Source organism: Arctopsyche grandis, chromosome 2 (genome assembly GCF_051622035.1).
Source record: "Arctopsyche grandis isolate Sample6627 chromosome 2, ASM5162203v2, whole genome shotgun sequence".
NCBI classification, from domain to species: domain Eukaryota; kingdom Metazoa; phylum Arthropoda; class Insecta; order Trichoptera; family Hydropsychidae; genus Arctopsyche; species Arctopsyche grandis.
The window spans coordinates 9,967,844-9,994,591 of record NC_135356.1 but is presented as its reverse complement, the minus strand read 5'-3'; the positions used below and the strand labels follow the sequence as shown (position 1 = coordinate 9,994,591).

The following is a 26,748-nucleotide window of genomic DNA, read 5'->3' as shown; positions in this document are numbered from 1 at the left end:
TTATTACAGTACAGTATTATTTGTGCTAAAATAATAGCATTTCATATGTCATTATTTTAGCACTTAAACCAGATTTTTTTTTAAATGTCACTTGTACCAGTCTGGTTTTCAGCCCGTCAAATATAAATCAACAAAGTATAGTAGGGAGTCCTCAACGCTAAATATATTGTGATATTTGTTTAATATGCTGCTTGATTATTATTTATAATTATGTTTCAGTTAACTGTCTTTCAAAATATGTACATACATATATACGTCTGAAGAAAAATATCTTCGATCAATGTGTTTTGCCAGTGATGAAGTATAGGGAAGTGAACTTGGATAATGAGCGCATTAAAGTACAATGCACTCAAAGAAGTATTGAACGCTATAAGCTCGAAATAAAGAGAATAGAGAGAGAAAGATATCGGAAACAAAATACGTGGGCGAGAAGTATGACAAGGGATATAGTGGAAAGAGTGAAGAAATTAAAATGGCAATGGGCTGGTCACGTAGCTAGAAGAATAGACGAAAAGTGGACAAAAGAAGTGCTGAAATGGTACCCGATAAAAGGAAAGCTGGAAATTAGAAAAATGTGTGAGGTGAGAGATTTGCTCAAAACAGAGACGAATGGAAGCTTGTTAGCGAGGCTTTCATCAAACAGTTGATGGTGAATGGCTGTAAATGATGATGATATGATTTGAAATAAAATCTAAAATGTATATCATTGTAAATTGTACTTTACAAAAAATGTAACAACATTTTGAAAAGGTACCAGTGTGCTCTGATATGACTGAACAAAATTGCACTAATAACTCAATATAGCCAATTCCATTATAAAGGTATAATAATTGAAACATGCCTGAGATGCTTGTTGAGCGTGTTTGTGATGTGCATCCTGAGCGGTTTTCCTTGCCATTTTGGCGTTTTTCTCAGCCTCGTCTAAAGCATCTTTGATATTCATAGTTCTGTTTTCGGCATCTTCTATGGATCGTCTGATTTCCGGAATTTTTTTCAAAGCACTTTCGGCGTCTTCCCTCGATGTCTGCACCTTATTGTGGAATTCTGAAAATTAAAATGAATCATAAAACGTCTATCACAACGCTTAGAAATTTCGAACAGTCAACAAATAAATTACGTTTTAGCGTAGTATTGGTCGTCTTGGCTGACTCGTACATTTTGGTTACATTTTTAATAGCTTCCTTTGCCGTTTCGTTGATGCCATCCAATGTCAAAAGCTTGCTTTCCATGTCGCTATGCTGATCAGTACTGGCATTTAACAATTTTCGAGATTCCATAATTTGATTTTGCAAATTTTGAAGCATTGCATCATTATCCGTCGTGAGTTTGTCGATTTTACTTTGAATGCCATTAGCCTGAAAATAGTATATATTATACGTACATACATACATACATAATCCAAAACGAAACTTTACTCTTAAATAAATTCAGTCCAAAATTTTATCAGAATTAATGTAAAATTTCAATAATAAAATGTCAAATTTAATCAAAATTTTGCGAGTTTTGTATTTTTCTTCGGGTATATCTAAATAAAAGCTATTGAGAAGTAGACCCATTATAAGAATAAATCGTTTGACTTTTGAATTATTTCCAATATATATTCTTTATTTAACAAATATAATGTTTGAGTTTTATATAATCATTGTAAAGCCGTAACTTGAATATGTAAATGATATATAAAACTACCTGTTGTGTCATTTCTTCAGCTAAATTCTTAATTTGTGCGGTATTGATAGTCGGAGGATTGAATAAATGCATTTTAGCATGTAGATCAAGCGAATTGTCCAACACTTCCTTTGTCTTTGCCTGGGACTCGTCTGCCTTGTTTTGCACACTTTTCAACTTCTTTTCAGCATTTTGTATTTCGTTTTTCATTGATTTGAGATTGTCACTATAAAAAATATAAAATTCAACAACCATCACCAACTCTCGCCTAAACCAGATAGAAGATTAGAATTAACCTTATATTTTTCTGCTGAGCAAAACCCTTTTTGGCCAATTCGTATGCTTCGTAAGACGTAGCGTTTGCAGTATCGGCAACGTCTTTGATATTTTTAGCCTCATTTTCTAACCTATCAGCTATCAGGCGCGATTCCTGTGCTATCGTAGACATACGTGTCGACTGTTGTCCGAATTGATCGGAACGATTATGCGCTTTGGCAAACGCTGCCGCACCATCACTATGCAAATAGTCTAACGCATTCTAAAAAAGATAATACATACATACATAAATAGACACCAAAACCATTTGAAACAAAATAAAATAGTAATAAATCGAATAAAATAGATACATTGAGCTCTTTAGTAGATGAATCGATATAACTTTCGGCTTCGTTGATCAAAACTTGTCCATCAGAGGCAAACCTTTCAGTATCCTCTGCTGATGTACTGATTCTCTTCAGTTGCTCTCTGAAAACAAATTGATTTACAAGATCGATAACTATTTTGAAAATCAATCTTCGACACTTGTCTATCTTACTGACCTGACATCATTCAGCCTGTCATTGAAATCGTCCAACCTCTGAATGAGAGTTTTGCCGTCGCCATCGGTATTGGTAACTTCGTTTGTCTGCCTGAGTAGATCTTTGATCTGCTCTTTCACTGCTATCAAATTATTATCGAAGTTGGAATCGGGTATAACAGTCGGGTTCTTTTCAATGTCGTTTAACATCTAAATATAAAAATTCATAGTAAAGTAATTGCAAGTGATGTTGTATTATATTTGTTTATTCATTTTATGTCGATGAAACCTTTTCTAGGCGTTGCAGCTTGTCACGGTGATTATTCACAGCATCTTGCACTAAATTGTAACACGAGGGACAATCGATACAGCCTCTCTGTCTATCGTGCTTGTTTTCTTTACACCTGTAATTGTTTAAAAATAAATCTATCTAATCTCTACTACACATGAAAAAGTTAATAAAACGACTAGAGTTGAATACGGCATAATTTAATAAAAAACCAAATGAATATTTACTATTAGTTTACGCTGTTTATATTACAAATACTGAGCGAAGCCGGGTAAAACAACTAGTAATAAATAAAAGGACAAATGGTTGGATTGAGAAAGTGTACCTGACACTCATCTACCATCTGTACCCTTCTAAAACCCAGAATAATAAAGAATAGATGAGTATTTCAACGGCAAGTTTGATAAATTTGAGAACAGTATTCGTCAGCTTTGTTTATTACCTTATTTTTTGATCATACTCTAAAAATATATTTACCTGTCACATCTTAAACCCTCAACATTTTCAAAGCAAGGACATTGTCCATAGACATCACACTGCATTCCTTTCGATCCCATTAGATCGCACAAACACTCTTTACATCCCGTGTTCGAAAATCCATACTGGTAGTCTTTGCAGGTGTCGCAATTTAATCTGAAGTACACACCAGATAGAAATGAAAAGAAATGTAAAATGGAAAATATAATATCGAAGCACAATGATTTACCCGGTGACTCCTACTCTACAATGACACTGTCCGGTCAACAAATTACACGTTTGATTAAAACTGCCATCGGCATCACAGTTACACGGTTGACAGCCGTCTCCGGAGGTTATATCGAAATAGCCTTCTTCGCAAGTATCACAATTGCGTCCCTGTATGTGAGGTTTACAAGCACACTGACCGTTGAGACGGTCGCATTTTGGTATTCCAACGCTGTCTTCCAAAGTGCCAACGGAATTGCATTCGCATTGCTGACAATCACCCTTGGTCGGCGCAAGAGCATCTCCATAATAGCCTGTGAAGAAAAAAGAAAGGAGATAGTTTTAAATCGAATATGGACGAATTCAAATTTGCATTCGATCGAAGCATACCTGGTAGACATTGATCGCAATTGGCTCCGGCAGTATTGTAGATACACTTCAAACATTCGCCGGTGGTTCTGTTACAATTGCCAACAGCATTTGTATCAATGTTCAGATTACAATCGCAAGGTTTGCATATTTGAACAGCTCCAAAAGTACCCATCGGATCCCCGTAATAGCCATCGGAACACAGGTCGCATCTAGCACCTAAAATTTTGACACAAAATTAGACGCAAATAGTGCTAAGTTCATCTCAAATACTAAACGAAAGCATGCCGTCAATCGAAATCAATTAGAGTTTGATCATGTTTTCTAAACTAATGGCTGTAAATGCTAGCCGGTAGTTCAATAACATTACATATGTACATATATTGTGACTTAAATTTACTTTAATTTTTCATTTCTCTTAGATTTATATGTAAAATGAACCAAATCTCATTTTAATTTGAAACTATGATAAAACGTACAAGAAGCCACTCCAATTGAGTATAATGACATTTGGCGAATATTTAATTGGTACCTAGCGTTCTAGAATAGATATATCTCATATATGATTTCGAAAGAGAATTTGTATGTAACTATGTAAGATTTGTTGGGAACATCGAAAACAAATCAAAGTTCCTATGACTACGATATCGACATCGTTAAATATTATATTTCTTCGATTCCAATAAATTTAATAAAAAAAACTAATAAATGTTTATTATTAGATTGTTTTGCCATGTTTAAACTGTTTATATTACAAATACCGAGCGAAGCCGAATAAAAACAATAATATATAATATAATAGTATATACATATACCATCAACAATTATATTTATTTATTTTATATTTCATATTGGGTCATAGCAACATTACAGGTCGTCCCCAATTCGTTGCCATGATCAAAAAAATCAATACATATTATAAACATATCATAAGAGCGAAATCACACAGGGAAAAAGGCACGTCATGTGCTTGGCTCCCGAATGTGGGGGTTCTCCTACATTTCTTCAAATATGGCATACACCGTTATCGATCACAGTCAAGCAAGGATAAATACAAGGATAAAATTTTAGCGAAAACACTACAGGGGATAATTTTGGGACGGTGTGTGCTGGGCGTGCCATGAATATGTACAAGGCATGCTACATTTTTTTCGCAAGTTTTAAAGTATCTAAAAAAACCATTTGCTGAGTTCCTTCCTATGTGATATATTTAAAAAAAAAAGTTATAGAAAAAAATTATAATACAAAAGAACACATAAAAAGTCTTATGTTTCTTTAATATATATTTATAAATATGTAATTACATAAAGAAAAAACGACAACAATCACTATTATAGGTATTAAACCCTTTGAATGCTAAACAACGATCGTTGTTGACGTCATAATGGTCGTATTTAAATACTTACTTGCTATATTTATACCAACCCAAAAACTTTTTCTTTGCGCTCGGATAGTTTTCTTATTCCACTATTTTGTAACTATAATAATATACAGTAATAACAAAAACAATAGAAAGTCGTTTTCTATTATAGAGGTCACGAGCCGTCGTGCAATTAAAAAGCACACCAAATTTTTACGATACAAATATCATAAACTGTCACCCCTAGTGAATCTCACTTGTAGGCCCGCATTTAGAACCACGAAAGAAAGATTTACCAAACACCCGCTTTAAATACAATGCAATAAAGTGTGTTAATGAAAAATACTTTTTTTTCTTCAAAAAAATTATGAATGTTAGCATCGTAGAAGCAAAGGGTTAACCCTTTGAATGGTGACAAACGCCAACCGGCGTTTTGCTAACAATTCCATGAGCCTGAAATACGCCGATCGGCGTTGTTTTTTGAGTATGTAAAAAATAAACAAGAATACTACTCGCTAAGCCTTTCCAGGTAGCATTGAAAAAAAATGCATTGAACATGGGTCGTGTAATCTGTGTCAATGTTTATAAAGACTGGTTTACACCGGAATTTCCGAATTTATAACCATAGCAAAATTTCAAAATATGGAAGTAGTTTTGGAAAAATACATTCATTAATAGACTTCTTTTGTTTATTTTATATTGTTGCAAGATATATTAGAGAGTCTAAACACACCTTTACAAAATAAGAAATCCTCAGCGGAAGTTATCTAGGGTTTGTTTGGATTAGCTACAATTTTTATACCTTCTTTCTATTGGATTTCTAAATAATTCTATTTAAGTTGAAATGTTGGCGAAATTTTCAGCGTGGCGAGGTTTCAACAGAAAGGACGTCAGCACTCAAAAGGTTAATAATAGTGTCAGGATATCGAAAAAAAAATACTGTGGTAAAAATGTAGCTTTACCTGCATATCCTGCAGGACATTCTGTGCACACAATAGTCGAATCGACTATTTGCACACATGCACCATTATTGGGACAAGGACACTGTTGACAATCGTACGGAGTACCAGATAGGGCGTTTCCGTAATATCCTTTAGCGCAGAGATTGCAGTTATCCCCAGCCGTGTTGTGTTCGCAAATGCAACGACCTGAAACGAAAGAAATGATACTTAGAATGAAAGGCATAAGAAGAAATATAACACACAAAACTAATAGGAAAACTAATAACCTGTCTCCGAGTCACAAATGCTGGCATGTCTGTTGCAATCGCAAGGCACACAAGGACTAGTGGGTCCACCCAGAGCTGGATTGTGTCTGAATCCCGGAGCGCAGGACTCGCAATGTTGACCGACATAGCCCTTGGGACACGTGCATGTCTCTATCCAATTGGCCGGATGTCCCGAAGATCCGCGTTGCGCCGTCTCCAACTTGAACTTCTCGAGATGCCCGGCGCCGTGTTTGCTGTAAGTCGCCCTGATGCGAATCGCGGTGAGGTTAGATAGGATCGTCATGAATTCACGGTCGGTTAGTCTCGGACTCCACTCGTATTTGGGATGCTCGTGGAGACGGAACGAGTACTCGTTTTTCTGAAAAGTTCACACGCATGTAGTGCCCGCATTTCGTGCATATGGCAGCACACTAAGCAATCGCCAAGCAAAACATTTATACATAAATCTACACTAGCGCTAGCAAATTATTAAATAAAATTTCGCGCCGTTAGCATATGGTGAATAATCAACCGACATCTGGCGGTCTAATCACAAGATCTATAGTACATATATGTATAGTAAATCAGCTCACAATGGCCGATTGCTTATTTAGAAACGCCAGATATTGGAATATGAAACAGTTTAGTTCAATAAATCATCTTATCATTTATCTTTATAGACAGATGTCAATCAACAGTGTCGAAGATGATGTAATTACAGATTCCGAATATCCTTTTTTCCATCCGAGTTTATGAAATATGCATAAATGTAAGTAAAAATGTATCAGATTTACTTTGCATGTCCATTTATTTGGATACTTAAATACAAAAGTTTCGATACAAAGTACATGTGTATATGAATGTCTCGAAAATAATCTAAAAAAAATGGTAACCAAACTATTGCGCGCTTACTAAAATCGTTGGACGCTCGGCGATACGCAACTACAAACATCATGCCGACATGATTACAACAACAAATAAACTACACGTGATTCAGGTTTGTTTGATATTTGTAGTATTTTTGTATTTCGAGCACCCAGCGATCGAGCGCGATTTAGTGCAAGCGCGCAACGATCATGGAACCAAAAAAAACATCAAACCTTTCATATTTAAGAACTGAGGCATTTAAGGCGATGCGGGGTATATCCTCAATATATCCAATATTTAATCGCCATAGTTCTTTATCAACTCAAAATAAAATAAAATTATATCGCGCGCTCATATTACCATTATTAACCTATGCTTCACCTGTATGGAATAACGCCTCGAATACTAACCTTTCCAAGCTCCAAGTAATACAAAATTAATCCCTAAAAATAATTTATATTACACCCATATATACTAACTTGAAAAAACTGCATGCCATATATAATATTCCGTTTGTTACAGACATTACTAACAAACTAACCAGTAGATTCTATGACAGAATCACTAATAACCATACTAACACACTTGTGAAGAGTCTCGGTGATTACAACAAAATGTGTATGCACAACAAAATGGATTGTAAATAGGTTTTTGAGCTCTTTTTCCTATTATGCTGTAGATTAACATTAGAATAATATAATATTATGATTACTAACCAAATTAAATTAAATTGTAAAATAGAAAATGATCAGTAGATCAGTAGCTATTAAAATAGATATAAGATGTATTGTGAACACAATTTCGTAATAATAAAAAGCATTTAAAAATCAAAATCAAGAACTGAGGCATAATAAAAAAAAAAATCGTCAGAAAAGTATAAATGGACATAGGAAGATGAAAACAAATATGTAACATAAATAAAATAGTATGTATGTACCTATAAGAAATTTGCTAGTATTAAAAAATATTATACAAAATATTTTTGATTTAATTTAAAAAATAGACATAATGAGTGTCATCTTTTTAAAATACTAGGATATGATAACCCCGAGTTTTAAACTTTTGACTCCTGAGCTTTATGTCTAAACCAGCTACATGGCAATAAGTGTTTGGTAGTGAAAGTATAATTAAATAAATTAATGAACATACATAAATAGACGCATATTACCTACAAAACAAAATTTTAAAATAACATTTCTATTAGCATGTCCATCCAATTCACTTATACCTTTATACTCGGATTATTGTTTCCTTGTCCGAATATCGCTATGGAAACGTCCATTCCAGCTCCTTTCAACATTAAATCTGATGACGACGAATGTGCCGAATTATCACCGGTGTATAGCGTAAACTTAATATCATGATTATAAGACGATCTCTGGTCTCCCAAGAAGCGCTCTGGCGCCATGAAATAAATCGGGTCTTTGCTGATGGAGACGATACCTAAAATTCCAAATCGGCTTTCAGATCATTTCATCATAATATGTACAATGAGATAACTTTTCAATTACACTTGCGAATTACCGATATTTTTGGCAGTGTATTTGATGCCAATAGTTTCGCCGTATGAATTTTGAGCAGTCCATTTCTCATTATCTCTTATGAAATTCGATTCCAGGGTCACCTTCGAATAACCATTAGTGGAGTCACACAGGGAAGATTTACCATAGCAAAAGCATGGAGTACAACCAAACTCGTTCTCAGAGTCTAAATTAAAATAACCCGGCTTGCATCTGAAATTTCTCGTGCATCAGTACATATAATCATCAAATGTATACCAAATGTCAGAGTGTGGTTTGAGGAGTCAATAACTTTTGTATAATAACCAATTTTAACACTATCCATATACATGAAAAGTATCAACAGATGAAGTGAAGATGAAGCGTAAGCTGAGTTTTACGTTTCATCTTCTTATGCATTAGTTTAATCGTGAATAATTTTATAAAAAATACAAATGAAAATAATGGAATTTTCTTTTCAAAATGAAAGGTTTACTATTTTGATGAAAAGAGCTCACTACTGCCATTTTATTTTAATACTCTCAATGACTATGATTCAGAAACTAATGCAACTTTATGATGAAATGAAAGGGTATATGATTTGAAATATTGGAATATGACTGAAATTATTTACATATATTAGTGGAAAATCATAAACTAGGACCACAAAGACCTTCTGAGATAAGCATTTAGGATATTTGAAATAGAAGAGGTATAATATTTGCTTTGAGCAGCATAACACTTTGAGTGCTGACGTCTTTTCTGATGAAAGCCCGCCACGCTGAAAATTTCTTCAACATTTCCAACTTGAATTATTTAGAAATCCAATAGAAAACTGGTATAAAAATTATAGCTGATCCGAACAAACCCTAGATAACTGCCGCCAAGGATTTCGAGTTTTGTAAAGGTGTGTTTAGACTCTCTATTATATCTTGCAACAATATAAAATAAGCAAAAGAAGTCTATTAATGAATGAATTTTTCCAAAACTAGTTCCATCTTCAATTATTGGTAAAATGTAATACTCACAATCTAAAATACTCAACAGCTAGGCATTTCCATCAGGAAATTCTACTATGGTTATAAATTCAGAAATTCCGGTGTAAACCAGTCTTTATAAAGGTTGACAAATTAATGACATGGATTACACGACCCATGTTCAATACATTTTTTTTTCAATGCTACCTGGAAAGGCTTTAGCGGGTGGTACTCTTGTTAATTTTGTACATACTCAAAATACAACGCCTATCGGCGTTTTTCAGGCTCATGGACTTGTTGGAAAAATGCCGATCGGCGTTGGTCAGCATTCAAAGGGTTAAGGAAGCACATCTGAACAAGAATTTGAGTGGTAGAGTCGCAAACATTAACTAATGTTATGGAAAATGCAATTAAAGAGCTTGCAAAAGGAGTTCGTAGTTCGCATAAAATACTTAGCCAAACGAATCTCCGTTTGTAACATCATTGAAATTGGTTTGTTAATATGTTGAAGCCTTAAATCCTACTCTGACAATCTGTAGTCAAAATTTAAATGGTAACATACTCTTGACAACGTTTCCCCTCAACGTATTCTTTGCATCGACATATTCCGGTGTTGGGATCACAATCCGGTCCGTTACCAAAGGATCCCTTGCTGCTGCACAAGCAAGGTTTACAGCCCTGGTTTGTGAATTGGAAGTAGTCCGGAGCACATCTGTCGCATTTTTCGCCAGTGACGCCGGGTTTGCACTGGCACTTTCCAACACTGTTACACTGCAACGACCAGGATCCCGTGGGATTGCAGTCGCAAGCCATACAAATGTTGTCGCTGTTTTGGTAATAGTTCTCTTTACATCTTTCGCAGTTGGGACCGTCTCTGAATTCAGCACAGTCTATACAATGTCCTCCATGTCCGGTGCGGTCATATAGGTCCTTGTCGAAATAACAACGGTTTGAATATCCATTGCAGTCGCAAGCTGAAAATAAAGAATATTTTATTGTATTGTAAGACGTCTAACAAAAATCACTGAATAAAAAATTAAATTTTGTGTTCAGTTTCATAGCCAGGTCCTATCATAAATAGCAACCTTTACTATTTTTGAAAATTTTAGAAAAGGGCATTCTACTGCATGGAAAAAGTGTCACAGTTGTTAGCCAGTGTGCATATAAAAATAATATAAAACACTTAGATTTTAATGTTAAAATTATGTATATTGGTGTGGCATTATTTTTTTTTTATTCTAGAAGAATGTACATATGTATGATTGGGATGAATGTTGTCATATTTCTCGCCGTACTATAATAGTAATTTCTATTCGACATACATTCATACATATGTACGTCACAGCTAAAACGTATACGAAGATATAATAACAAAAGAAAAAACGTATATATACTAATCGATGCCAATCTTTCGGCTCGGCAGAGAATTAACCGCCATCTATTGAAAATGTATTTAATTAATTAATTAATTTTTCTATCAGTGTTTTATATTGCTTATATGTAGGTAGGTACGTATGTTTTACCACTTTCTTTCATATTAAACAATTAAATATAAATATTAAATTAAATATATTTAAAAAGTATTTCAAAAAAAATTGACCGCGTAGGGATCGAACACATAACCGACGACACATTTCTTTTAATTTTTTTTATTTAATAACTGAATATGCCAATACCCATGCGATGATGTCATCGGGTACAACACTAGTATCTAATATATAATTTCGAAACTTTTGAGACTTTGTATTTATTTAAGTATGTAAGTATGTGGGTCTACCTCACGGCACCGGAAGTGAAAAGGTCGAAAAAGCCAATATCGGAAGGCAAAGATCGAAAATCGAAAGATCTTAAGTCGAAAGATCAAAAAAAAGGGTGCATGGTAAACGGTACTATATATATATATATATATATATATATATATATATATATATATATATATATATATATATATATATATATATATATATATATATATAATCGGTCTCCGTGATTTGACAGAATGTTAAATTACAGAAAACGCAAATATCAGAATGCAAAGATCGAAAATCGAAAGATCTTAAGTCGAAAGATCAAAAAAAAAAATGGTGCATGGTGAACGGTACATACTCACTTAATTTGCGCGAGCAGGATACAACAGGAACGAGAGGAACATGCTTTTCCTCCCGTGTTAATGTGCGCGCGCAGAATACGGGAGGAAAAGCATGTTACTCTTGTTCCTGTTGTATCCTGCTCGCGCAAATTAAGTGAGTATGTACCGTTTACCATGCACCATTTTTTTTTGATCTTTCGACTTAAGATCTTTCGATTTTCGATCTTTGCCTTCCGATATTTGCGTTTTCTGTAATTAAACATTCTGTGAAGTCACGTAGACCCATATATAATATATATATCAGTGGCATGCGGTGAAATTATCTCTCTTTTTGTCATACAGCCTTGTTTAATGTGCGCGCGAAGGATACGGGAGGAAAAGCCTGTTCCTCTTATTCCTGTTGTATCCTGCTCGTGCAAATTAAGTGAGGATGTACGACGGGAGAGAGAGAGTTTTACCGCATATATACCACTGATATATATATATACTAACCGTTTTTCATATGTATGCATGATAAACGAATATTTTCGACTTTTTCACGGTTACCCCTTTTTGACAAACAATATACATAACCAAAATAATAAAATAACTACTTGAAGTACGTTATATATTTTTGTAAATCCAATAAAAAATTGAGGAGAAAATGAATGTTGATATTTTGACAGCATATAGAAATATAATATAAATAAATAAAAAAAATTGTATACATTTCAAGTACGAACACATCATAAATATCTCGCGATTTACGAACTTAAACAGAAGAAGTGTAGGTTCAGTGTGTGATGCTTCCATACTTGTTTTACTATTTAAGGCCCTACAACCGATACTGTTTATGGGCGTGCACTCGACCAGTTATCAAAACCGGTATTTTTTAAAACGCCAGTTTCACCCAAATAACAACCAAACAGATTCCCACGGAAAGCATCAGTGTTTCGTTAGTAAAAAAATAAAAAAAACAATAATCGTATAATCATGCCAATTTTACCGTGAGCATTATGGTAGTATTGGGCTGGCCAACCGTTCCAACAGCAAACGTAATCAGCTCTTGAAAATTGCACCACCAAAGTCAACATTAGAACAATCATCGGAAGGGACATGAGAGTCGGCATGACATTTGATACTAGCGACACACTTCATAAAACTTAATAGCCCTTAAGATATAAAGGTTCCGCGATAATCCCCCTAAAACTGATATGATTCTCAATAAGTTTTGGATTGTTTTTCGCATCCACTCCAAAAGTAACGGTGGGAATATCAATTTATTGGATAAAAAAAATAGTTTGATTGACATTGAATATTATTGCAGATCAAAATTCCAACGTACCTACACTGCATCACAAGATACTGTTGTACAAGATGTTAAAATTTAAAGATAAGGTTTGAAACTGTTATTTATTATATTTCTGGAAATGCAAATTTAAATAGTTTCTTTAGGATTGTAAGTGTCAGAATTATATCTACATACATATATTGTAAGTTCCATAGATCCGTCAAAGATTACTTGTAGCCAATCTAGATGATGATATTTGAAAAAATATATTTAAATGAAAAAGAGACAATTTATATTAAATTTTCATAAGATAGCCGTTTAAAAAAATTCGCCTTCGGCCATTTTACAATAATTTTTTATTGTTAATAAAATTAAAATACAATAATTTTTTTTTTAATTTCGTGAAAACGTTTGAATGGCAATTTTAGCAAAACGCTTAATTTATAATATTTAATATAGGTTTTTCATTTCAAATTGACCCTATTTCATTTCAAATTGACATTGAAAAGGTTTAATTTGAAATGAAAAAGGGTCAATTTGAAATGAAAAAGGGTCAATTTGGAATGAAAAACCTGTATAAAAGACTTCTGTACGGAATCTACAAAAAGGTCAGCTAAATGGCCAGCATGTAATGTTTTAGCTGTTCAGAATAATATCAAAATTAAGACGATGTAATTTCGAACTGTCCCAATATGTATGTATGTACTAAACCAAAACTATCAGATAGCTGGCCAGGACTATTTTGGAAATTTGGCGCGCAACTTTCAAAACAAACCACTTTTTCCACAATTTTCAAATATTATTTTACGATGATTTATCAGTTCGCGTGCGATATAGTCCGTTCGCTGTTAAACTGCGTTCAAAACTGGCACAATTCGAATCATTCGGCACTTGAGTGGGTTAGAAAAGCGAGCGTAATAAGTGTTCGTGGGTGGGTTCACAAATGTTTAATGGACCGAATTCGACTTGTTGCGCCTATGCAGAATCAAATAATCCTCAATTGCCATTAAAACATCCCAAATTCCACCTCTAGTTCTATAATACGCTTATACCAATTTTTAAATTCGTTTTAAACCTCTCTCCAGAACAACGACAGGACTAGTCCTACTAATCATACCATATATTTTATGGTTCCACGACATAAGATCCGCAGGTATAAGATCCGACGACAAAAGATCCACGAAAGAAGATCCAGCCGATTTGAATTTCTCAAACTATTTTCCGAATAAATAATAATGATTGATTAAATGCTCCATGATTGAATCGGAAAATAATTTAAACAAATCGAATCCGGCTGTCAACACCTGACTCGATCAATTTAATCAAACATTAACTCTTATATTCTGTTATGGACCTTTTTGTGACCGGGCGTTTAATCGGCTGGACATTCTAACGGCTAGCTCTTTTTTTCGTGGATCTTTTATCGTTAGATCTTATACCTACGGATTTTATTTCGTGACACGATGTTTTATACATCAAAACATTTCGCATCCGTTAGCAAAATATTGTCAAAAATTGGATAAATAAAAGTGATACTCACAAGTTCCAGTATACCAAGGGGTTTCACCATCCCAATAAGCGAAAACGTAAAAATCGAACCAAAATATACAAATCAACCATTTCAACGGAAGCATTGTTCTATTGTACTACGGAAACCATTAGCCGACGTTACATAATTGTAAATAAACATATGTACGACAAAGTTTGAGAAACGCTGTATCGAGGAAGCAAGGCGCAATTAACCGGACACATACAAAGCAGTCACAATAATACGGCACCACGTTTTATTTTATATTCATATATTATATTAATTTTGACATAATATAAATATATACCATAAACTGAGCATAGGTATTATGTTTACATTTAGTATAATTTATTAAAAAAAAAAGTTGTATTCAAACACGACAATGAACTACACTCGATTGCACTCAGGTGCATACTGATGTCGAACTACAGGTATACCTGGATGTTGTTTCGAAATACCGTTTCTGGAGAGTACATTCCGAATGAGTAGTAGGAAGCCAGAGAATCTCATTATTGGGTATGCGTTCCATATTTTTGTTGTTTGAATTAATAGAAAATAAACAAAAAAATGGTTCTTTTCGAAGGTGCATATGTATACTATTGAACAGTCCGAACTAAAAACAAATTAATTGATTGTATCAACGCAATTGAGTTTCGTCTTATTAACAATTAGAGTATCTTGATTGTAGTTACTTTTTACAATGAGCTTAATTAAACTCGTTGATGAATGAGCGAGTGTAACAAATTAAAATGATGAAAAATGAATAAATACACATTGTATGTATGTGAAATATCAAATATATATATAATATTTAAGAACGATATTTTAAATGTAATATGTACATTCGAAGTGTGAATAAGAGGCTCTCCCAAAAATAAAGCTGGATTTTAATCCAAATATAAATTTTTGAATTGAATTGGCAAAACATGTTACAATATTAAATCCTGTGAGTTCGAAATCTAGTAGATCTAGTTGATATTGACATGCATAGATGAACAGGGCAAGTAGAAAAATAATAATATTAAACATTAACATATATGTATATGCAGATAAACCTAGCTAGATAGAAAACATACGAGCATGTGACAAGTAGTGGAGCTAGTGAAGCCATTGAAATAACAATGAACTGAATGAATCCATAAAAGAATTGACAGAAGGTAGGTAAAAGAAGTGCTCGAATCATGATTTAATTTGAATATTTTTAGTAGCTCGCGATCCAGTTGACCTACTTAACAGACTAACACGGCTGGACAGGGAAAGTAGAAAAGTAGGATTAAAAATTAACGTAGATAATACCAAACTAGTGTTCAATAATTATTGCATGCTTGATAGCAACTCATTAGATAATAAAATAGTAGAAGTAGTAAATAGTTATTTATATTTAGGTCAAATAATTGACAAGAAGAAGAAATAAAGAGACGTGTGAAACTAGGATGGAGCGCATTTGGACCAATGAATGTTGTTTTTAAATCAAAAATGCCACTCTGGCTGAAGAAAAAGATTTTAGATCAATGCGAAACTTGGACATTGAACGCCAAGATGCTACATAAAGTTCATTGAACGCCAAGATGCCACATAAAGTTCATTGAACGCCAAGATGCTACATAAAGTCCAATGCACTCAAAGAAGTATGGAACGCTGTATGCTTGGCATAACGAGGAAAGACAGGACACGGAATACGTGGGGTAAGAAGTATGACAAGATTGAAATGACAATGTGGACGAAAAGTGGACAAAAACAGTACTAGAATGGTACCCGAGAGAATGTAAAAGGGTAAACGGAAAATGGAAAATGAAAATGTGTTGGTGTGAGATGGAAGCGTGTTGAAGAGGCCTTCATCTAGCAGTGAGCGGCTGTAGATGATGATAAAAAAATAGCTTTCTAATTACGTGTACTTAAAATGAATAAGATTAATACGATGAATAAGTTAAAAAAATATTTTGTGCCGAACAAAGTTAAGACGCAGCCACACATAATCGCACGGCACGGCATGCTTAGGTTGACTCCAGCTGTGAATGGCCGTGTCTTATATCATTGTTAATCAGTACGATATTATTATTTCGACAAGTTTCTCACACATTTCTTCAAATATGGGAATCACCGTTATCGATCACTGTCAAATCTACGTCAATACAAGAAAAATATATCAAATATATCACCAAAAACACTCCAGGGCGTGAGTTTTGGCCCGGCATAGATCAGGCGTGCTAGCGGTTATTTTTTCATGGGCAAAATATCATGAAATGGTGTGAAAAATTAGCTTTTAGAACTGTTCAACTATGTATGTAACCTATGAAGTAAAGTAGGGACGGCGAGTAGGTGCGGTTGATATCCAGCTGTCATCGCGTCGATCTGACAGTCGATTCAGATGAAATATTGGTGATTTCGTTAATGATTAAATTTCTCAAGCGTTATGTCGGAGACATGCTTATTTTAATTCGGTCTAATCTCCGTATGTCGGTAAAATATCAAAGCGATCCGAAGAGCGAAGTGGTTCAAAATCAACTCACTAACATTGCGCCATGTACACACACTCAGTGATATTAATAAAAAGGTTGAGAATTTCTCAAATTTATATATGTAGTGTGCGTATGAATACTGTCAAATCGAAAACTTCTATTTAATCAGTACTACACATAAGTGTTAAATATTTTTAAATCTGAATAAATATACTCTTAACAGTTTTATAACAAAAAAAAATATATATATAATACTTTTTTTTTTTAAAGTTACTTTTGAAAGATACAATTGTGTTATAATTGAAATTAAGACGGTGGGTTTTAAAATACTAATATGTGTAATGTACATGAATATGTTCATAGTTTATTGAACCTTTATTCGCTTTTCATCAGCAAAAGTGAGTAGATGTTAATTTCTATAATTATCACATTGTCTACATATTTAGTAGGTTGCGTTCTTTAAATTTTATTCCACTGTACTTATTAACACATCAAAAAATCGTGACTAAATACTCGGTATTAACTCGGCATATAAATACTATTACATGTGGGCATAAATTAACGTAAAATATCTAAACCACATATTATATATTTTGTCAACTGCAATTTTATGCGCTGAAATAAAATAATATATAAACTCAGCGGCGGCTCGTCTTTAAGGGCAACCGGGGCACTGCCCCATACAAATTTCTCCTAACCAAAATAGAAAATAGATTTTGTATATTGTTGGTGGCTCATCAAGAGTCAAGAAGTATTTCTTTATCCCACTCGCCACGTGGCGAGTTGAACCGGTTCGTATTTTAGTTGGGGGCAATTGTGTATCTGCCGTGATCCCGTAGTCGCCAGCTTCAGTTTACCTGCTACTCTTGCACTTGCGAGTGGTACTGTATGTACATATGTATAGTGCACAAAATCAGTCAAGGTGATCATTAAAAAATGATCCGTCTTCTAAGGAAGCTTTGCGCGACAAGTCTGTAGCGCGACAAGTCTTCCATAGAATTTCTGAACTTTGCACGGGATTTTGAGCCTTATATGCGCCTATTTCAACTGTTTAAGGTTCAAAATTGGTTGAATATATTACTGAGAGTTGAATGCCATCTAGTCAATTTGCTTAAAATGAATATATACCAGTCAAAATTAGTTTTTTGTGGAACCATACTGAAACCTCGTTTATGTGACGTCACGTCTGTTGAACAATGGCGACGATACGTCTCATAGTAAATATTAAAATCTGTATTTAAGGACGAAAACTCGATTGCCAAATTCGCGAAAAAGGTACCGCGTACAGGGCTTGTACGCTATATTTATTGCCGCGGGCAAAGGGTTAAAAGAAAGCACAATATATACATATAGTGATGTGAATGGAAAAAATAAAAAAAAATCTCACGTTTGCATTCGTGGACGTTATTCTGTGAAGCTCGGCCCCATGGTGCATCGTTGAAAAAATCTAGACATTTTTCGCAATCAGCTCCGGCAGTATTGTGCTCGCATTGACACATCCTTTGACGTTTGTTGTTGGGTCCCGTAATCAATTCACATTGAGAAGCGTGGCCATTACACTTGCATCTCGCACCAATGGCAACGTCGGCTATAGCATACCAGTAAGATTGGAGCACTTGCTGGTCTCCGAACACTTCATCACCGAACGTGTTGAGACGATCGAGGGTGATACGGATATCCGTTGCTGTGACCCATTCCTAAAATACATAAAAAAAAGTTATAATACACCTTAAATAATATACATATGTATGAATATGTAAGCCATCATAGAAGCATCCACATTTTTAATAGTAAAATGTTCATTGAGGATTCGTTACAATTACAAATGTATGTACTTATATAAGCTTTCGTATTTACCTGTAATTCTGGACTAGAATCGAATGAGAAGGCCGATGGTCTGCCTTCTAATGTTGAAAAAGCTACGTTGCCTCCTCGCAGCGGAGATATGTCTGAATATTCACTGGTGCATAGAGCTCTAGTTTCAGCACCAAGATCAGTATTAGTTGATTCTGGAAGGCCATAAGTGTCACGACAGCTTGAACTGAAACGCAATAATTGAAATGTCAACGTTATGTATAATTCAGTATATACATATAATAATATATGTAGTACTATAAAATTAATCTGAAAATAAATTAAAATTATGCTCGCAATTATTAAATCATAACAGATATAAATCCGCATTGTAAAAATCTTTGGATAATTAGCTTTCGACTGATAATTTTCCAACAAATGGAAAAGTATTTGGTTGGAGAGGTGAAATAAGTATAAACTTATTTTAACAATTTAAATTAAAAATCAAAATGGTCCATTCAATATGAATATCTCTAAAAACTTTTTGAGAACCTGAAAAATTCATTGAAAAAACATTCAAAACTTATTTAATTGAGTTAATTACATTAAGTTAGTTAAAACTTAACGTGATATGATAGATAAATTTTAATCAAAAAAGAAATCATTTTTTTCAATATCATATATGTCATCATCATCATCATTTACAGCCATTCGCCATCCACTGCTGGATGAAGGCCTCTCCAACACGTGTCCACTCGTCTCTGTTTTGCGCAACACTCATCCATCTCATTCCGTTCACCCATCTTCCTTGCGGTCTTCCTTTTACTCTTTTGCATTCTCTCGAGTACCATTCAAGCACTTCTTTTGTCCACCTTTCGTCCATCCTCCTAGCTACGTGACCTGCCCATTGCCATTTCAATCTCTTCACTCTATCCACTATGTCCACTACCCTTGTCATACTTCTCACCCACGTGTTCCGCTTTCTGTCTTTCCTCGTTATGCCAGGCATACAGCGTTCCATACTTCTTTGAGTGCATTGGATTTTATGTAGCAATGAAATATGTAGCAATGAATAGTTTCGTTGGCATTGTTTTAGCTATGACGTGCAACTGTACATATGTATGTCGAATCGAAACGACTATTATAGTACGGCGAGAGTTATCTCAGATACACAAACAAACACCCAAAAACACAGAATAACGATATTATATATATGATAATATACGTACATACATATATAGTAAAACTTTCAACAACTAATCAAGTCTACATATGTGTGTAGAAAAATAATTGATATTTTATCAATTTCCAATGTTGTGAAATCACGTAAGATACTAGTGATCATTTGTAGTCTTAGCTTAAAACTTCTATCACGAAGGTTACAAAGACTACGTACAGAGATCAAATCTTTCAACAGTATAAAGATACGCAGTGCAATAGTAGAGCTATCGCATACTAGTAGAGAAGTCGTGGGTTCAAGCCCCGACCAAATACGCTTCTGGCGAGATCCTGTGGTTATTGAGAAACACAGATCGATCTTCTCCTGTTCATTTTTGTGATGGTTTACTAATTTCTCGCAAATTCGAGTTATTGGCGTCTTGAATTCGTTGAATTTTATAAAATACTACCAAAATTTCTATGTATCAAAAAATTTGTTGACTCTCCATAGATGTCTATTGTATTCTATTGAATTCTATCTCTTGTTATGTTTGAAAAATTATTAGTAATAAAATACATACATATGTTCAAAAAATCTAACCATGTATCACCTTGAGATAATTCCTGTCATGGTATATATGATGTATTTATGTAATAAAAATAATAAATAGCATGCGTAAATAAAGTTTAACCACTGCATATGTATACACATACATATATGTACATACCTACATTCTTGAAATCATTTCATAAAGAAGTTTTTGATACGTATGTATTATGTATGTGGATAAGGAGCTTCAATTTATTTTGTATAACTTTTATTAATTACCTGAAGTATTGGTAGGGCTCCCAATCATTATTTTGACCGTTTCTTTTGTAGATGGCAAAACTTTCAGGACGCGGCGAATAAAACACTAATCTCACATATGTGATATCGAAAGCTTTACCTGAAAAAACAAACACAAACATTAACCCAATAAACACACCTAGAAAAGGTAATTCATAAGCCATAATTCGAAACTTACCCAAGTTTATATTGAGATTAACTTGATTGGGGTATTGTATGCCTTCGTTCATCGTTTCCGACTGCCACCACGTTTGATTTTCATGATCATGATGCAAATCGGTGAGGAAGTAGCTCTGAAACTGTTGCGGACTGCATGTATCGCAAGCCTTCCTCGTCGACGTACCCGTCTGTATGCAAAATACGGTCTCTCCGCTGTCTCCGCAGGTGTTGTTGGCTTCCATCAGCACACCGAAGGCAGCGTTTTCAAAAGGTGGCAAGCATCTCTGAAATATTTAGTAAAAAATGTATATATATATATTATGTGAATTACTTAAACGGTATCAATGGAAATCTGAAAATGTTTATAAACTAGTAAAAAAATTGGGAACGTTTAGTAATAACACCACATAGTAGTGGCCTAGTTCAATGTGACTTTTATCACTGTCAAAAAAAGGCCGCATAGCACAGAGGTCAAAGATAGAACGTTTATGTAAATAATATATGTATAATAAGTTGCCGAAGATAACTTCCGAACAAGCAATTTGTGTGAACCTTTTATAATAACAGTGATAGTTTCAAAAGTCGTTGAATTACATATATACAATATGGCTTATTAAAATAGCATCACTTTACTTATGGGACAGTGTTTATACTTTCAGTAACCAAATTAATCTAAATCTTAAATCAAAATGGAAAATTTAAAATTTTTAATTTTTAAAAAATATTTTAAAGTTAATCAAATACGGAAAAATAAAAATGATTTCTTTCTCATTTATATTCATAAAACTAGTCTTCAATTTGTTGAAAAATTCATCATCCTTTTTGAAAATATTAGAAAATCTATTTTTATTTCGCAAATACAGAGTACTCGATTATTAAAATGCATTTATATGTCACAGTGAAATGAAGATGTGAAAAACTGACGTTTCAGTGAAATCATAACCCGCAGCATGGCTCAGTGATTGGGCTTTTGCCTAGCACCGAGAGGCGCCGGGTTCAATCCCATGAGTTGACCTTGATTGAAAAGAATTTATTCTGAATATATCTGTAATGCTGCTGGTCGGACTTGCATATTTGTGACTCCAGGTCGATCGTTTCCTATCAGAGTTTGCCAATTTTTTTGATTTCATTGTTGAAACGATTACTCAATTAAAATTGGCTAAAAACCTACTATTTTATTTTATTAATTGAAAAATCAACAGACAGGATGTACAGAGATAGGTATAAAAAACACAAAAAGTAAATAAATAATATATGTAACACCCGAGTCCAATAATAGATTTTTACAAAAATGAAAAAGATAAATATAAGGAAAACAAATTAAAAAGTAAAGAATAAAGGCATGACAAAATATGTAGTACATTGCATAATTAAACTATAGTATTAAAATAATTGGAAAAGGTTATAAGATAGAATATAAGAAGAAATTGAAATTTAAATTTACTATGTCACCACTATTTGAGTATGATTAATAAAGGCTGGATAACCAAGGTGTCGTCTTGAAAAAAACGGACCCAGAGGGTGCTGTGTATTGTTCATTGCATTGTTAAAGGTTCGCCGAACGTTTTTTTTTTTGGACTCTAGCTTTGTAAATAGAACTAAACCGCCCCGATTCCTAGAAAAAGCACTGTAACTATCCGGTGTCTAATGATTAATGTACAATAAAATGTATGTACAAGTTAAAATTCATAGATGTCTCGTTATTCGGCGACTTATGTAATAAAAATGCTGTTTTTTTTTTTTTTTAATTGGCAGGGAAGGTGCATTGAGGTTTACCTGTTAGGCCTTCCTGGTATATATGTATGTATATAATAAAACCAGTTAAATTTTCACTGCGTATAGTTCAGTGAAATCATATCCAATTACATTTTTACTGGCCCCTATCAGTGAAATTATAATTTTTGACAGTTGGATGATAGTGCGTCGCCAATGCGAATCGCGCCACCTCACGTCACAACCCATCCACATATGTACTCTCCATTCTCACGCCTTCACTCGAACTCGCGCTCACACGCCTTCTCCGCAACCCCGCTCCTGTCCATTCCCAGTATCCTCATGGTCCACAATCTGTTTCGATTTGGCTTTTTTTGATGCCGCATGTGTGGGCTTGCAGTATGACTCGGTGGTTGCGTTTATGTTTAGTACCGAGGGGTTACCGGGGTCGATCCCGTGCTAATATTTAATACTGCTAGCCAGACTTGGATATTTGTGACTCCAAGTCGATCTTTTCTTATCAGAGTTTGCCAATTTATCTGATTTCATTGTTGAAACAGTTTCTCCATCGAATTGGCAAAAATCATCCTACCCGCTGTCACAAATATCTGAATTTGATTTATGTACAATATGTAAAAATTGATGTACAAGAATAAATCCATAGACGTCTCAATTGATTAATTAATTGTTACTTTCGTGTTCTTTACCCTCTCGAAATACAGCGATTTATGTAATAAAAATGCTGCAATGTTTGTAATTAATTGTCTAAGGCGCATTGAGGTCTACCTGTTAGGCCTTCCTGATATATGTATATCTATGTGAAAATAAAATAAAATTATAATATCTTAGCAGCCAACACTTATTTATTTAACGTTAGGTTAGGTTAAGTTTTGGTTGGTAGTACGTTGTAATTCGGATTAAAGTGAATTTGTAATTTTATTATATAATTACAATTTCACTGACAATAACAGTTTCTCTGCAACATACACAATATAAAGAATTCAAGTCTATGTATGTATGTATGTAGAAGATATTGGAAAGGTGAAAAAAGGCAAATCAATGCAAAGGTCAAGGTCAATGGGTCAAAGAAAGAAGAGAGATTTTTTATCGAAAATGTTTTAATATGCCTGTTTACTTTAAGTGCCTTGTTGTTTACTTGCTGTTTACTTTAAGTGCCCAGTTGCGCCTCGACCAGATAATATATATTTGAAATCGACAAAATCGAGGTTTCGCATTCTCCAACTTTCTCCTCCGAAACTGGACCAATTTTAAAAAAAATTTCATCATCGGTTTGAGAAAGATATTTTCTATGTTCGTATGGTCGTATTTTTTTTTTTAAATCAACCGTTAAATAAGCACCCTGGACTTTTTTCGTGGGTGTAAAAAAGAGGCGATTTTATAGATGTTTGGCGGCTCCTAACTCCTATAAAAAATAACTAATCAAAAAAATAAAACCACAGAAACATGCCAATTTTGGATATCCATAGCATATTAAAAAATAATTTCTCTAGTGCCATTATTGAGGAAGAGAGAAGTGTAATACGTTTGTATGGACAAGGCGCTGGTGTACAGCCCTCTTAACAACTTGTCACAAACTTTAGACTTATCTGCCAAGAAACTGCTCTGTGAATGCCTACATTAAGAAATCATATTCATGAGGATATATACATATTCATGTGCATACATACACATGTTCGAATGGAAACATTCAAACATGTGCTAAAAAAAAACACTTTCAAAAGCAAAGACGAAGTTTTATAGATGAGACTCTGACATTAGTATTATAAGTATCATCACCATATGCGTAGGTATACAAAGCACTTCGCAGAGTACGTGCACTTTAACCAACAGGTTTACGTAAATATACGTATGTACAATGTACAAATTAGAACGTGACACAATTCCCCGCAAATGACATAATTTCGCTGAAGAGATCCAAATTAGCAAAATCATTCAAAGAGGGACTCGACAAATTATAAAGTCGAGATAGCATTTTGTCCCCATTAGGAACAACCAACTGCATACTTGGTACTATTTATTCCGATGTGAATTCCACGACGATAACACACGAGATAGGACAAGTCCAACATCTCATGTTCACCACTTCACTCGAGTGTATGCATGAACTGAATTCTATTTAAATTTTTTTTTCGTAGTGTTATTAATGAGCGATTTGGGTGTGATCAGTTCCGAGCTCCAGTGACTGCTCTAATTGATTTAATCCGACCATTAAATCAAACGATGATGTCAGCACTGACACAATATCTTCAATCTGAACACAGGAAGTAAAGTACATATGTCGATCGTATTCGCCAAATGTGTGTACCCAGAATATTACTCGATTAAGTCATTTTTAGTATAGGCCATCTAAAAATATACTTAACGTACACATTAATAATCATTAGCGAATCCCCAGAAGAATTTATGAAATCTGCCGTCGGTCTCGAAAAATCCAGTTCAATTTTTTGGTTCGCATTTGGCAAAAGGAACAAAATGTCCGTAACTGTTACGGACATTTTATTCCTTTTGCCTGTTAACTAAAAAGCCATTTTGCCATAACTAAAAAGGACATTTTGTTCCTTTGACCTGTTAGCTAAAAAGCTGTTACGGCGTAACAGCTTTTTAGTTAACAGGTTATTTAGTATTTTAGTATCAAAAAACTAAATAACCGCATCTATACGTAATGGTCGAACCTGGGCTGGAGGAAATATTGTTAGAATCGGTCATAAATATTGTTTTCCAGAAGTTTCTATTCCAGGTTTTGTTTACGCATGTATAAAAAGCCGCACCAAATTTGCTCAAGTTATTTTGTAACTATTTGCGTATCAGTTGACAAGTCAAAGGGTCAAATTTTGGATGGTATCAAAAAAAGTATTTGATATTCTCTATGATTAAAAGTTTGTCAAAATTATAATTATAATAAGAGCCAAATCTACTGTCTACTATCAGAATACAAATTCAACTAACAAAAGTCCTGCCCAGAAAGCAGTGCTAAATAATTCGAGGAAAAGTCACCAAGCTCGAAATGAGGCTATTATATATTTATAATAACAATTAGCCAGCAGTATATGTAGCTTGGTGGTTGCGTTACAGTTAACCACTGAGAGGTTGCTGGGTTCGATCCCGTGGATTGACCTCGATTGAAAAGAGTTTATTTCGAGTATTATCTGTAGTGCTTCTGGTCAAACCTGGATATTTGTGACTCCAAGTCGATGGTTTACTATAAGAGTTTGCCAATTTGTTTGATTTCATTATTGAAACGGTTCCTCATCCAAATTGGCAAAAACCATCCTACTTTTTTTGTTTATGTTATGTTACCCACTATGTCACCACTATTTAAATATTATATCAAAATTTATAATTCTATAAATTTATACATGTACACGTACCATACCATAAATATCACTCAGGGGCAACTCGAAAATGACATCATGGGAAAATATAGAATTGGGTCCATCGGCTATGACACCTTACCCTAGTAATAAAAATTTATTTATCAAAAAAATCAAACAAAAATTAGCGCATTCTCCATGTACGAAAATTTCTGCATTAAAAATATTAATATAGACATTTAAATCAAACTGCAAATATGTATGTATGTATATATTTGAATAAATTTAGCAAATAAAAACATTCGCATACGGCGTAATATTGTTACAATTTATATGCAAAAGAAAGGGTGGTACAATTTTGGATAATTTTGTTTGTTTTTTTTATTATTATAAGTATGCAATGTGGTCAATTACCAAATAAAGTTCAACCTTGAATTAACGCAGTCGCCAAATTATATTACAATTCATTTGACATTTTGATTTAATTCGGCAAAAAAGATCTAGCTCTCACGAAAATGATTTTAAACTACGCTTGCTATGTGTGTGTATATTGCTTATCATTATTACAATTCCTTTTATATATGTTACAGTCGAAGTGTATTTTCAGTTGTTGTATATTCCAACTGGCGTTTTAGGTCACTCATATACATTATATCTCTACAGTTGTAATATAACAGTTGAGTTTC

The 26,748-nt window shown here is 33.9% G+C and overlaps 1 protein-coding gene across 1 annotated transcript in view; it reads right to left on the bottom strand.

The window, feature by feature from the left end:
• LOC143922682 (laminin subunit gamma-1-like) overlaps window positions 1-26,748 on the bottom strand; it is a 40,105-nt gene that overhangs the window by 3,488 nt on the left and 9,869 nt on the right. The window contains exons 2-20 of the mRNA XM_077446017.1: window positions 21,037-21,301; window positions 20,841-20,958; window positions 18,917-19,100; window positions 18,447-18,756; window positions 10,276-10,687; window positions 8,762-8,970; window positions 8,466-8,680; window positions 6,392-6,749; window positions 6,126-6,311; window positions 3,825-4,022; window positions 3,457-3,748; window positions 3,228-3,383; window positions 2,751-2,865; window positions 2,484-2,671; window positions 2,292-2,409; window positions 1,962-2,203; window positions 1,687-1,891; window positions 1,118-1,355; window positions 842-1,044 (exon numbers count right to left, since the gene is read on the bottom strand). Of these exons, the coding sequence (XP_077302143.1) occupies window positions 842-1,044; window positions 1,118-1,355; window positions 1,687-1,891; window positions 1,962-2,203; window positions 2,292-2,409; window positions 2,484-2,671; window positions 2,751-2,865; window positions 3,228-3,383; window positions 3,457-3,748; window positions 3,825-4,022; window positions 6,126-6,311; window positions 6,392-6,749; window positions 8,466-8,680; window positions 8,762-8,970; window positions 10,276-10,687; window positions 18,447-18,756; window positions 18,917-19,100; window positions 20,841-20,958; window positions 21,037-21,301 (4,212 nt within the window). The remainder of the gene's footprint in view (window positions 1-841; window positions 1,045-1,117; window positions 1,356-1,686; window positions 1,892-1,961; window positions 2,204-2,291; window positions 2,410-2,483; window positions 2,672-2,750; window positions 2,866-3,227; window positions 3,384-3,456; window positions 3,749-3,824; window positions 4,023-6,125; window positions 6,312-6,391; window positions 6,750-8,465; window positions 8,681-8,761; window positions 8,971-10,275; window positions 10,688-18,446; window positions 18,757-18,916; window positions 19,101-20,840; window positions 20,959-21,036; window positions 21,302-26,748) is intronic.